The sequence below is a fragment of the Pongo pygmaeus genome, chromosome 1 (assembly GCF_028885625.2).
Source record: "Pongo pygmaeus isolate AG05252 chromosome 1, NHGRI_mPonPyg2-v2.0_pri, whole genome shotgun sequence".
Taxonomy (NCBI): domain Eukaryota; kingdom Metazoa; phylum Chordata; class Mammalia; order Primates; family Hominidae; genus Pongo; species Pongo pygmaeus.
This window is the reverse complement of record NC_072373.2, coordinates 8,914,230-8,929,231: the sequence shown is the minus strand read 5'-3', so window position 1 is coordinate 8,929,231 and position 15,002 is coordinate 8,914,230. Positions and strand designations below refer to the sequence as shown.

Below are 15,002 nucleotides of genomic sequence, written 5' to 3'. Positions count from 1 at the left end.
ACAATTCTTATCCATCCTGACCTTGTCCTTAATACTCACAGTATGTTGATTATTTATACTTGACATTCCTGAGAAAACAAGGGAATATAGGATATGGTAACTGGTAGCTAGAAACTCATATACCCTATTTGAGAAAATAACACATTTGTGAAATGTTACACACACACACACAAGACATTTATGGATGGTTGAGGAAATACCACAGGGCAATTGTTAATTGAATGCAAAACCGGTTGAAAAACAGCATAAATGTCAAGAAAACTGTTTGCTCAACTACGTGTAGTCATACAAAGAGCACAGAAAGATTTAGTGCTGGTTAAGTAGAGATGATGTGTACGTGAGATAATGATTTTCAATTCCTCTGAAAAGGATTTTTTTTAAAGGAAAAAAGTGTGACTATTGTAATCAAACTTAGATTTTTAAAAGTCAAAACAAATAGTATTCATGGCATATTACATTTGAATATCACCATGTAATTTTCATAGTGCTTTTCACATATCATTTACTCTTGCCTCATGCAAGCTCCCCCAAAAAGACAAGGGACACATTTTTCCTGATTCACTGATGAGAATATTGAGGCTCCAAAAGGTGATGAGGTTTGCTTAGGGGGAGCAATGAATATACCCTAGGAATTTTATCTACTCCATGTTTTTTCTTTAAATAGTTAATTACCAATAGGTTTAGACATAACAGATAACCTGATACCTTCATTTTTCCATATGATACCCACAAAGTTTCCTTTTGGTTCCTTGGTAAACAAATGAAGAAAATGAGATTAGCAGCTACAGCCTCTGCCTATATTGATCAGCCATCTCTTTTATTTATTTTTACTTGATAAATGTGTTAATTCAGTAGGCAGCCAGTGGCTTTGTTTTTTTTTTTTTTTGAGATGGAGTCTCGCTCTGTCATGTAGGCTGAAGTGCAGTGGCCTGATCTCGGCTCACTGCAAACTCTGCCTCCCAGGCTCAAACAATTCTCCCGCCTCAGCTTTCTGAGTAGCTGGGATTACAGGCGCGTGACACCATGCCCAGCTAATTTTTGTATTTTTAGTAGAAATGGGGTTTCACCATGTTGGCCAGGCTGGTCTCGAACTCCCAATCTCAGGTGATCTGCCCACCTTGGCCTCCCAAAGTACTGGGATTACAGGCGTGAGCCACCACACCCAGCTTCAAGTGGCTTTTATGTAGTCATCATAGCACTGTCCAGAGCTAGGGGAGATTTACAAGACCCGTGTCCACCTTTCTCATCCTGAAGTAGTTTGCAGTCAATTTGAGGAAACATGATATACACTCAGGACTAGGTGACAAGCCACTGTTTTGGATAGTACACCATTAAGTGTTGACATGTGGGGTGGCAGGTGTGCTGAGTTAGCTGTCCGATTCAGGAGTGGCCTTTCAGCAGAGGTGGGTTTGATTCGGGTGAAATGGGACTTCAACTAGATTTTTTAATGATTGATTAGACTCCTTGAGTGGGTACAGCTGGAGAGGGCATTCTAGTGGCATGAAGCTTGGTTTAGGAAATGAGAAATGAATTTAGGAAGGAAGATGGTAGGGATATAGGAATGTTGAAATGATATTTAAGTTGAAGAGTTGGGATTTGATTCTGCAAATGTAGAGGAACCATGAAAGAAATCTGTTTTGCTTATTTTCTGCTAGTGGAGCTACGTGATGAATGAGAGGTTTTGAGATTACCATTACAGCCCAGTAATATATTACAGTTCTGAGGTGTGGTTCAAAGACTGGGGGACTGACCAGCTACTTTTGTTTGTTTATATGATGTTTTATAGAGTGCTTTTAGCATGCTTTGTATTTTGGTGAATGATGAAACTCAGTGAGATAGTTTATCCCCTTAGTTGTTGGTGCTACCTCTTTTATATGGAAAAAACTATGTCTGAGGCTGTTAGTAGGATAAGGGCTCTCTAGGCAAAAGTCTTTTTGTGGTTGACCATGATGCCAGGTCTGGAGCCTCTCAGTTACTCCAGCCCTGCTTCTCTCCACCAACTCCCAGAGGAGCTGGTAGGCCAAGCATTTTTCTAAGCATGCTATAGATATCATATTTTACATATGAGGAACCGAAGCTCAGGCTTAGAAGCATGCTGTTGTGGCCAATTTGGTTCTGCTATTCTGGAAAATATTAGGAGGGCAATGGCTGCAAAGATTCAAGATAGGCTGTTTTCTGGGGCTGTGTAGAAGAACTGTACCTAACTGTAGCTGAGATAGGTATCATTACCACTAACTGGAGGGTGCTGAAGGATAGAGTGGAGAGGGCATTACATTTCAGAAACTTCTTTTATTTCTTTTTTTTTTGAGACAGGGTCTCGTTCTGTTGTCCAGGCTAGAGTGCAGAAGCATAGTCATCATTCATTGCAGTCTCAACCTCCCAGGCTCAAGTGATCCCTTCACTTCAGCCTCCTGAGTAGCTAGGAATAAAAGTGTGTTGCACCATCCCTGGCTAATTTTTAAAAAATTTTTAAATATTCTGTAGAGGTGGGGTCTCACTGTGTTGCCCAGGCTGTTCTTGAGCTCCTGGGCTCAAGCAATTTACCTGACTCTGCCTCCCGAAGTGCTGGGATTATAGGCGTGAGCCACATGCCTGGCTACAGTTCAGTTGTTTTCTTAAGCCATCACGGTATCCATGTTACCTCTTAAGAACTGACTTGTCAATTTAATCATGTGCTGCTCTTGAATAAGTGCATCTTAGCTATTCCCAACAGCCTTGCATTTACTGTTTTTAAAAAAATTATTAAAAAAAATTTTAACTGTTGCAAAATACACAGAGCATTAATTTACCACCTTAACCATTTTAAGTGTCCAATTCAGTGTTGTTATGTATATTCACATTGTTGTGTAATCAACCTCCAGAATTTTTTCTTCTTGCAAAACTGAAACTCTGTACCCATTACATTGCAACAACTTCCTATCCCCCATCTCCCCAACCCTGGCAACCACCATTTGACTTTCTGACAATATGAATTTGACAATGTTACGTACCTCTTATGGGTAGAATCATACAGTATTCGTCTGTTTGTATCAGGCTTATTTCATTTAGCCAAATGTCCTCCAGGTTCATCCATGCAGTAGCATGTATCGGAGTTTCCTTCTATTTAAAGGCTAAATAATTTCCCAGTTTATATATATATCGCATTTTGTTTATCTGTTCATTCATGGATGGACACTTGGGTTGCTTCCACTTTTCGCCTGTTGTGAACATGCTGTTATGAACATAGGTGTACAGATGTTTCTTTGAGATCCTGTTTTTAATTCTGTGGCATATATATCCAGAAGTGTAATTGCTGGATCATATGGTAATTCTGTTTTTAATTTTTTGAGGAACTGCCATATATTTTCCATAGCAACAGTATCATTTTACAGTATCACTAATAGTACACAATGCTTTCAGTTTTTCCAATCCTTGCCAGCACTTATGTTCTATCTTGTTGTTGTTGTTGTTGTTTTGAATAGGGCCTTGCTCTTTTGCTGGGCTGGAGTGTAGTGGCGTGACCATGGCTCACTGTAGCCTTGACTTCCGAGGCTCAAGTGATCCTCCCGTGTTAGCCTCCCAAGTAGCTAGGACTACAGGTGTGTGCCACTATACCTGGCTAATTTTTATATTTTTGTAGAGATGAGGTTTTGCCATGTTGCCCAGGCTGGTGCTTTATTTTTGTTGTTGTTGTTGTTGTTGTTTGTTTGTTTCTTAAATAATAGCCATCCTCGTGGGTGTGAGGTGATCTCATTGTAGTTTTGATTTGCATTTCCATAATGATTAGTGATATTGAGCATCTTTGCATGTGCTCGTTGACTATTTTGTGTATCTCCTTTGAAACAATGTCTATTCAAGTCCTTTGCCCATTTTAAAATCAGATTATTTGTTTTTTGTTGTTGACTTGTAGGAGTTCTTTCTATATTCAGGATGTTAAATCCTTATCAGAGTTGATTTGCAAATACTTCCTCCCATTTTGTAGGTTGCCTTTTCACTCTGATTGTGTCCTTTGATGCACAGAAGTTTTAAATTATGATATAGTTCAGTTCATTGATTTTTTTTAAAATTTTTGTTCCTTATGCTTTTGTTGTCATATTCAAGAACTCATTGCCAAAAACAATGTTACCAAGTTTTTCCTTTATGTTTTCGTCTAAGAGTTTTGTAGTTTTAGGTCTTATGTTTCAGTCTTTGTTCCATTTTGAATTTTTGTATATGGGGTAAGAATTTACTGGGTTTTAATGAAAGCAAATCTCAAATGAATTTTGCCCAATATGTAAACATTTATTAAACATACAACATTAGTTTGCACAAGAGCCTATACAAGCTGACTTGAGAGTCAGAGCATGGCCAGCTTGCCACTCTGGTAGGTGCTTGACCTCACCTTGTGTGAAAGGTCCATGTGATACAAACACCAAGGAATAGGATTCTGTGACCGACTGTTGGCAATAGGCACAGAGACATCCTCCTAAACTAGAGGTGGGAGGTAGCACTCTCAGGCTGTCACACCTTGACATCATCCCTTGCCTGAGTTTTATCCTTTTTAAGTGTGGGGATGTTCTCTGATGTCGTACTCAATCTACTTAAATTGAATTCCTTCAGGTTCTCCAATGATAGCTCATTATCTAACATTTATTATGTTAATTAAAGCCACTAATTTCACCAATGAAAAACTATTTCTGATATTCAGTATGCTAAATAGCGCAGTTTCTGGTGTGGGTCAAGATAGGATAGCTGGAAGATATATGAGTAGCTCAAATGCTTAGCCAGGTCTGAAACGTGGTCCTTTCTGATCCAATCCTGGCTGACCCCAGGAATCTGAATTCTCAGTTAGGGCCAATCACTATCCCTAAATGTAAAGCTTAAACTATCTTCCTGTTCATGCTGGAGATTATTTTATGAGTTTCTTAATTTGTTAAATACAGAAATAGCAACATCCATCTGATAGCTCATTTACTTTGTAGTCTCGACCCAGTGATTACAGTGGTTTTTTGTTTTTTACTTCCACCATACTGTTCTTCTCTTTGCTTTGCTTGATGTGGATCAGAGGTATTAGGGAAATACACCCAGTTAAGAAAAATGTCACAAATATAGGGCATGCATATATTGAGCTTATGCATCCTAAAATGGTTGAACACATTGTTATTCTGAAATCCTAATGAGCAGTTTTCCAAGGTGTTTATAGGCCGTGGAGCAGGCTTCTCTGTGAGATTTGTAGTTTGTCTCCTGGCCCTAGGTATAGTACTAGCTGCTTTCTCATTCTGTCCAGATTCTGTTGGTCTGTAGCTGGCGAGGTCTTTCTTGGCCAGAAGATCCCTATTCAATTCTTTTTTTTTTTTTTTTTCTTGGCAGGTTTATTCACTGTTTGATAGTTTCTCTCCCAGTTTCCAACCTGGACTCCAGATAAGTCAGTTTCCTGGGCCTTTTGTGGTTGAAGGCACGGGAGCTATTATTGTCCTGTGGTGCCCAAGTACAGCCTGTCCTTTGACATTCCCACAAGTATATAAACAATTTTAAAAGGGATATCATATTCAGATGAATTAAAGATGCTAGTTCAGGGAGTTCTCTGATTGACTGTCTGGACTGTCTGGTTTTATAATTCCCTGCAGGGCTACATAGCATCTCTCCCTCCAAAGAAAGAGGCATAGGTTTTACTGTAGAAATGAAGTTGAGGCAAATGTGGTTATAAAGATAAAATGACTGCGTGAAAAAAAATGTGTATCTTAGGAATCTACACTGAATAGTATAAAATGCTGTTTTAATGTTTCATATATGTATGCATATATAAGTAATTTACATAGAAATGATTTTGCAATGTATTAGTCATGGCTTATTTTTTTGTAACTGAATTAATAGCATTTCAACATTTTTTATTTTTAAATATAGCAAGATCAACTTTATACCTGGGCTGCAGTTAGTCAACCCACACACTCGTTGGACTATTCAGAAGGGCAGTTTCCTAGGCGAGTCCCATCCATGGGGCCACCATCCAAACCTCCCGATGAGGAACACAGGCTCGAGGATGCTGAAACAGGTAACCGTTTCCTTTGTCTTCAGAGATAACTGGAAGAGGCAAGATAGAGAGAGATGTTTTATTAAATCTTAGTTTTAAGTAATCTTTTATTTTTAATTGCATGGCATTCAGATATAATCTTTAAAAAATTTTTATTTTGGGGTCTTTTCTCTCTTTGTTCCTTTTGTTGTCTTATTTTGTGTTATTGGCTGGGAAGCATGAGATTAGCCTCAGGTTTATTTGGAGGAGTTCAGCAGGATGATGACCCCAAACCTGGTTTTAAGAAAACACTTTATATTTGTCATACAGAACTGAGAACCATATTTGTTTAACAATGCTTTACGGAATATGGTTGTTTTCTCCTTTTTTTTTCCCCTTCTTCTTCTTTTTTTTTTTTTTTGACAAGGTCTTGCTCCGTCACCCAGGCTAGAGTGCAGTGGAGCATGGCTTACTGCAGTCTCAACTTCCCTGGCTCAAGCGATTCTCCCAACTCAGTCTCCCAAGTAGCTGGGACCCCAGCCATGCACCACCATGTCTGGCTAATTTTTTTGTAGAGCCAGAGTCTCACTCTGTTGCCTAGGCTGATCCAGACTCCTGGGCTCAAGCGATTCTCCTTCCTCGGTCTCCTAAAGTGCTGGAGTTACAGGCATGAGCCACCACACCTGGGATTTTCTTCATTTTGTTGTAATAAATTCCCAACTTCCTCCTGTGGACTGACCAGGCATAAATATTGATTTCTGAAGCATGAGTGAGGAGTAAATAGAAGAGCATCATTGCTATTCATAGATTCCTTCTCCACCAGATTTTCCTAAATGGTAACATAGATATTAGAGTTAAGAATTTTGATTTTTTTTTCTCATTGGCTCATAGAGAGGAAGATAGTCATTAGAAACTTATTTTGCATGCGTAGTAGAAGAGCATAACTTAAAGCATGGAGCTTGGGCTCTGCCAACTTATTAGCTTTGTGATCTTAGGCAAATTTCCTAACAACTGTATTCAGTTTTCTCATCTGTAAAATGGTGATGAGCATAGCATGTACTGCACAGGGCTGTTTTGAGAATTACAGGCATCTATATGAAGCATTAGAATGTAGAACGCAGTGCCTAGCTCCGTGTATTTAATATTATTTATTACAATTATTATCATTGTTTCATGTCATTGCCTTATTCATGAGGTCCCTTTCAACCAACAATGACCAACAATGTAAAAGGTTTTATTCCAGTCCCCCACCCAAAGTTCTGCACTTGCCTCCCATTTTCTTCCCAGTCTCCGGAGGAATGTATTTGCGCCTTTTTTCTTTCCACTGATGCACTGAAATGAGGGCCCACACCTGACCTTGAATCTCCCTTTTGAAATGTCCAGTGCTTTTGAAACACTGCTTGATATTCACTAGGTGGGCTGTACTCCCTGAAATGAACAACAAATGAGAGAGAGGGTGTAGGAAGTGTTGTTCCAGGTAGGACACTGAGTTTATCGTAACACTTAAACAGAGAGCAGTTTCTCAAAGACCAAGGCAGACTTCCTTTAAGCAAAGATCTTCAGAGATCAGAGACCTTTAACATGATAGCACCTGAAAATCAAGCAAGTAAAAGGACTTTTAGTTTTCAAAGGAAAACACACAATTAAAAGTATTGATCCCATTTTCTACACTACTCTATTTATGATAACATTTATTGATACAAAATACTTAGGGGTAGATATAGTTGAATTAATCAATTGCATGGTGAGCCCTTTTAACAGTTGTTTATATCCCGTGTTTTGCATCATTGATTGGGTGATATTTTCATGTTTTCTCTTCCCTACTGTATCATTCTCAACTTTTCTAACTGAAACATTTATATGATATTCTTAAATTTTAGGGAACTTTATAAAACATTATGCAACATTTTATGTTGCTGGTATATATACTGGTGGAGCACTTGACTCGAAGTTAATTGAATGTGATAACCTGAATTTTAGTTTGGTAAAAGGTGATAGTTGGAATTGATACCAGGAAGTTTGTCACCTGGTTTTTGCTTCATGATTTGATGTAGCTTGCAAAATGCCAGAGCAAGTGATTTTTAATGAAATAACTTGTCTCCTTTTTAAAAATGCATTCTTGAAGAGAATGATGGCGGTAAGAAGTAATTTAACTTAGTGACTTATTTTTCTCTAGTTGATCTAGTATAAACCCCAATAGCCATAGAGCATTTTTTCATCAGAGTGATCTAATGGGTCTTTCTAAACTTTTTCTGTTGTGACTCCCTGATGTTCATTTGGAAAGACGCTTCCATGAGACAGCCTCATTCCCAGAACCATACCATACTCTCTTCTAATCGGTCAGTTGTAAGAGTGGGAATATCAATATCATAGGTAACCTTTGCCTACAGTCTCATGTTTTACATCAATCACAAAATTTGATAATATAATTATTAATAGTAATGATCTATTTGTAGTTAACTGATAGGTGCACATTCTTCTGTAGTGACACCTTGGTTAAATCTACTGTATATAACACATGACCCCCCTTTTTTTTTTTTACTCTGTCGTCCAGGCTAGAGTGTAATGGCGCAATCTTGGCTCACTGCAACCTCCGCCTCCTGAGTTCAAGTGATTCTCCTGCCTCAGCCTCCTGAGTAGCTGGGATTACATGTGCCCACCACCACGCCAGGCTAATTTTTGTATTTTTAGTAGAGACGGGGTTTCACCATGTTGGCTAAGCTGGTCTCGAATCCCTGACCTCAAGTGATCCGCCCGCCTCTGCCTCCCAAAGTGCTGGGATTACAGGCATGAGCCACTGCGCCCGGCTGACCCCTTTCTATTTTAATTCAAAGTCAAAGAGTTCAATGACATTTTTTGAAGAAGAAGAAGAGGAAGAAAGACTTGCAGGTCTAGCTTAGAAAATTGAGGACTTTTTTTTTTTTTTTGCTTGCTTCGTTCATTGCTTTTTCCAGCTCATTTTTTTGTTGTTGTTTGTTTGTTTTTGGAGTCTCACTCTGTCGCCCAGGCTGGAGTGCAATGGCATGATCTCGGCTCACTGCAACCACCGTCTCCCGGGTTCAAGTGATTTTCCCACCTCAGCCTCCTGAAGGGATGGGATTACAGGCACCCACCATCATGCCCAGCTAATTTTTGTATTTTTGTAGAGACGGGGTTTCACCATGTTGACCCAGCTGGTCTTGAACTCCTGACCTCAGGTGATCCACCCCCCCTTGGCCTCCCAAAGTGCTAGGATTACAGGCGTGAGCCACTGCGCTGGGCCTTTTTTCCAGCTCTTAAAATTGGTTACCTAATTCACATGTCCAGCTAGTTCAGATTTGTGGTACTCTCTCTTCTGCCTTTTTCATGTATCTCACTTTAACTGCATAGGGAGCATCTCACTTTAACTTTTTCTTGATGTCTTCTGTGAAAGATGTTTTTTCCCTCTTTATGGATTGGTGAAGGAACTGCCTCTTCTTTGTATGAATTGGAAGGGCTGAGGCCATGTGAGGTCTTGGTGCCTCTTCTCACCAGTGAGTTGCAGATTCCTGGCAGTGCTTTGTTCTCATCCTGGCTCCCTCTGCAGTTGGCATTGTCTCCACAGATGGGCCTAAGGTGTTAACATTGACCTTTTGAAGTCTGCAGAACACTCCTGAAGGATAAGACTGGCTGGGAAAAAAGGAAGTCATGTGCTTCCCATGTTGGTGGCATTAAACAAATAAAAAACCCAAACCAGTTGGTGGCAAAAACATTGATACAAAGAAACCCTTTCTATTTATCATTTTCTCTTTATCTTCTCCCTTAGTTTCCCTTGCCTATACACAGCACCCACCCACCCATCCATGGCTGTTTCCCACTCATGGACTCTTTTCTGGAGTCCCATGACATCCTATTCATATCTCTGTCATCTGAATGCTTTATGTATTGAATTTTTCTGTTTATACATATACATGTCTTCCCCATCAGCTTTCAGAATTTCATGATTTTCTGGCACATAGTGTGTACTTAAATATTGGAGTGAATGATGAAAATCTTTTGCTGGAAAAGATCTAAATAAACATCTACTTAGCACATTAATGAAAGATTTGAGGGAGAGTTTTGTATGGGCTAAAACAGTTCTTGGACCAATTTAGGGGCTCAATACCAAGTTTCAAAGGTCATTCAATAGATTTGAACAACATCAAATAATTAACTTGAGTTTTCAAATTCATGGAGAACCCAGAGCAGGAGCAAGGTGTGTAGATGTGAATAGGGACTTGATCACTGTCATTTCCTCTACGGAAAATCAAATCCCTTACCTTTCTTTGAAAATGTGAATGGCTGAGAGGAAACAGAGAACTGACTTTTTAGAAAGGCAATCATGGCACGGAAAATCCTAGAAGAAAATATATGGAAGAGGATCTGGTAGAAACATGGTAGCTGACTTCCTACTGCAAGGAGTAAAAGAAAAGAAAGAAACAAAGAACCATGGCAGAAGATTTTCATGTGAAAATCCTTTAAAATGCAGTTGTGCACTGGCTGAATACATTGTAATTCACCTTTGTTCCAAAAAAAGATTTGAGCAGCTTATAAATACGTAAAATGTACAAAAGGATCATAAAGGAATATAGATCAAACTAAAAGGAATTTAGGATGGAACAATAAAATGAAGCTGAGAGAAGACAGCCGAGTGAAATGTATCTCATAAAGATCTGCCATTTTTAAAGGTAATTGGAAATTTAGCCCTCAGGTGCAAAGCAGAAAGGGGAATGTGAGTGTCTTCCTCAGTGTCCATGAGATTGAAAACACAGTCACTCAGAGAAGCACAACTAATATCCCAAAGAAGTGTCTCTAATGGTTCCTAAGAGAAGAAATTCTGTGCCGTGCAATGTCAATGCAACTCATTTATTTTCTTTCTTTCTTTTTTTTTTTTTTTTTTTTTTTTGAGACAGGGTTTAACTCTGTCACCCAGGCTGGTGTGTAGCGGCATGATCCCGGCTCACTGTAGCCTTCACCACCCAAGCTCAAGTGATCCTTCCACCTCAGCCTCCCAAAGTGCTGGGATTACAGGTGTGAGCTACCACGCCCAGCTAATTTTTAAAATTTTTTGTAGATATGAGGTTTTGTTATGTAGCTCAGGCTGGTGTTGAACTCTGGGCTTAAGTGATCCTCCCACTGTGGCCTCCCAAAGTGCTGGGATTACAGACATGAGCCACCATGCCTGGTCCGTTTCTGTGTTTTGTTCAAATGTTTTAACATAAGTTCGGTTGAGATAATGCAGAAGTTCTATAAGGGACCAGGGGAGACTTTGTAGTATTCTCTCTCTCTGAGCCCCTCACTTAATCAAGGAATAAAATGTACTGGAATAGACTGACTGTGTCTCCCAAAAATAATTCTCCATTTTCAACATGTAAAAATATAATACATATATAATATATTATATATATTATATGATTGGCTTATGATTATATATAAATTGAATATATATTATATGTTGAATTAGATAATATATTGAATTGAACATATATTATATATTACATAGTGTGTGCATGCATGTATGTGTGTATATATATATATATATATACACACTCACGCACATGCCTACATATAGTTTTCATAAAATTGGCCTTCATTTTCTCCTGAGCTAACTAGAGCCTAGGTGTGGCTGTATTTTGTTGACAATGAGAGGCAGAGCTTCAGTACTATTAAATAATCAAATAGGCAGATCATGGAATTGGCCTCATTTAGGAAAATTCAAGTATTTAACCTCACCTTCATTTGTGGAAAGACATGGTATATCAGAATTAAAAACATCTTGCATTTATTAGGCAGCCAATCATAAGTCATGCTATTTAAATGAAGTTGAATGAATTCTGTTTCAGTTAAATTGACTGGATTTGAAACAAACTGGTATATACCATTAAAGAAGCTATAATATAATAATTTTATATAGATGCATTTTATCTTAAAATGTCTAACTGTTTAGAGACTACTTCATTCATTTTTAGAAGGCATATTTTGTATATATATGTTAAAGGGCTGGTTTATTATCCATTCTTAGCAGAGAGGCATATCCTGCTCATTGTCTGTCTTCTCAATATAAATACACAGCTCATCCAAGTATATTTTGTTTCATGAGTGAAAGGTTTATTTTGTGATGATAAAGAGGTCACTCCTGAAACATATTTGGTACCATAGGGAGTCCAGAATTTTAGATTATGCTCAGAATTTTATAAGGTAACTTTTTAAAATGGAATATTTAACTTTCTTTTAAGGAATGTTCTTTTCTCTCTCTGCTTCTGCTTCATAATGATTTTTTTAATTTTTATTTTTTGAGACTGAGTCTCGCTCTGTCGCCCAGGCTGGAGTGCGGTGGCGCCCTCTCAGCTCACTGCAACCTCCGCCTCCCGGGTTCAAGCGATTCTCCTGCGTCAGCCTCCCGAGTAGCTGGAACTACAGGTGCCCACTACCAGGCCGGCTAATTTTTGTATTTTTAGTAGAGACGGGGTTTCACCATATTGGCCTGACCTTGTGATCTGCCTGCCTCGGCCTCCCAAAGCGCTAGGATTACAGATGTGAGCCACCGCGCCCAGCCTGTTTTTGTTTTTTTTTTAAAGAATATTCTGGTTTCTTAATTTTAAGGATGGGTGAAGGAGGTGGCCATTTTAAATGTACCCTTGAGAGCTCTGTCACCTGGTTACTCTTTGAAAATAATAACCATTCTAGTGATGAATATTTGATGGAGATGATCAGTCTGTCCTAGAGCTGGGTTTAAGGCAATTCCTGAAAGTGCCCTGGATCCTGGGAGGAGGAGACTGTTGGGAACGTGGGAGTCGGGAGTTCCGGGAGTGATCACTTTCGTTTAGGGAGCTCTATGAAAGTTGGAACTAAGCTGATATCTCAGATGCACCTATCTAGTGACTCCATTCTTCAGCCATTACTGGTACATCAATTTCTCTCTGCTCCCTAAAGGACACTTTCGCCATTTTTCATGCTTCCCTTTACTTTCTCCCTCCTATACCTTTCTCCTTCTATTTCCCTTTCTTTTATTCTGTATTGTTTTCTTTTTCCTTATCATGTATTTTTTTCTCCTCTCCCAGTGGTTCTCATTTATTTTCACTTTATTTTTCAGTAAAGTTATTCTGTACATCTCTTTCATCTTAAAATCTTGACCCTCTAGAACTCCTATTTTCCAGCTTATGGTTTTGAAGACAGCATTTCAACCTACAGATTTCTCTTTTATGTTTTAACACACAAATTCAAACAAATAAAAACTATAGTGAAAGGGATGGGGTTGGGAGAATGAATTCAGTTCAGGTAGCCATTGAATTAGAGAGAAGCTGAAAGTTTGGGTGTAGGTGTGCAGAATATTTTGCTGATGCATCTTTCTAATGTGGTTTTCTAAGTACGTTTTTCTGATAAACTGCACTTGTTCTTTACTATCAGAGCCCAGAAGTTTACTTTTTGGGTCCAGTTATCGGGTCAAGGACTACAGAACAAAGCTAGAAAGCATTTTATGCATTTCTAATGTAAAGAACTCTTTGTGTACCACCAGGAGATCGTGGCACGATCTAAATAGAAGAGGAAGAGAGAATTTTCCCCACTGGTACAAAGCCAAGACTTGTCTTGAGTCTATTGTGTTTGGGAGGATTTGGAAGTGACGAAAAACAATAGAAAATGAGAGCGTTCTGGAGTTTGGATTTGCTTTAATATTAACTGTTAACTAGCTTTGCTGTTAAAGATCTTTATTAAAATTTGGCTAACTCTGGTGTTAAGTTCAGAGTAGAGATTTGTCAATATAAGAGAAAAGAATCCCTTTTTGATTAGCTCAATGATATGCTATATTTATCTGGGAAAATGGTTGTATTTTAAGGCCAATTGTTTATTGCCACTGTGACACTTATTGGTAAGTGACTGAATCATGCTATTCTCCATGATTTTTGTTTTAAAATATACACTCCTAGCTGAGATTCAGAAAATAGTTAAAGGCAAGGCAATATCTATATTGTCTCTTATAAAATCCTTACTCTCTCTTTCTCTGCCCAGGATACCCCACTTTTCCTGGTGGAACCCACTTTCATGTTCTCATCATTGTTTTGATCTTTCATTTATTCTTTCATTCACTCCTACAATTACTCAACAAATATTTTAAGCACCTACTAAGTGCCAGGCACTATTTGGATGTGGGGGACAAAACAAGAGGAAAAACGGACAAAAATTCTTGCTTTTACAGGGTTTATATTCTAGTGGAATGAGAGGTATAAATAAGTAGGCAACCAAATGCATTATGGAGTATATGGTGTGATGATCCAGGTTATGAAGAAAGTAAGGGTGAGCATGTGGTGAGTGCCAAGGAGTGGGTGGGGTCGCTGCTTTAGCAAAGCCCCGAAGGAAGCAGCCACGGAATGGGGCTTGCAGATTTTGGGAAGAAGAGTGAGTGCAGTGCTCTGGGCAGAGGCAGTAGCCACTGTGGCTTTGGTGGCCCTATGGAAGAAGCATGACTGGTGTGTTACAAGACAAGCAAGCTGGCCAGGGTGGCTGGCCTGGTGAGCAAGTTGGGACAGATGGAGGTGGGTAGAGAGGCTGGGGAGTAACAGTAGTTGAAACCAGGCCTTGTGGGTCCCTGTGGAGACAGATTCTCATCTGAGTGAAATGAAAACTTTCAATGTAGCTTAACAGTATGTTATGCTGTTTAAATACTAAATGCCTTTTATTTTTCTGTAGCATTGTCACATATATCAGCTACCATGTGGCTAAATTGGAAATGTCAAAATGACCATAAAGAGTGACTGCTGGCCGGGCGCGGTGGCTCTCGCCTGTAATCCCAGCACTTTGGGAGGCCAAGGCGGGCGGATCACGAGGTCAGGAGTTCGAGACCAGCCTGGCCAACATGTCTCTACTAAAAAAATATAAAAATTAGCTGGGTGTGGTGGTGGGTGCCTGTAATCCCAGCTATTCGGGAGGCTGAGACAGGAGAATTGTTTGAACCCGGGAGGTGGAGGCTGCAGTGAGCCAAGATTGCGCCATTGCACTCCAGCCTGGGCGAAAGAGCGAAACTCCATCTCAAAAAAAAAAA

General features: G+C 39.2%; 1 protein-coding gene across 1 annotated transcript in view; it reads left to right on the top strand.

Annotated features, from left to right (window-relative positions):
- The window catches only part of FMN2 (formin 2), a 388,079-nt gene that overhangs the window by 80,824 nt on the left and 292,253 nt on the right, over positions 1-15,002 (top strand). The window contains exon 3 of the mRNA XM_063670713.1: positions 5,863-6,010. Coding sequence (XP_063526783.1) covers positions 5,863-6,010 — 148 coding nt within the window. The remainder of the gene's footprint in view (positions 1-5,862; positions 6,011-15,002) is intronic.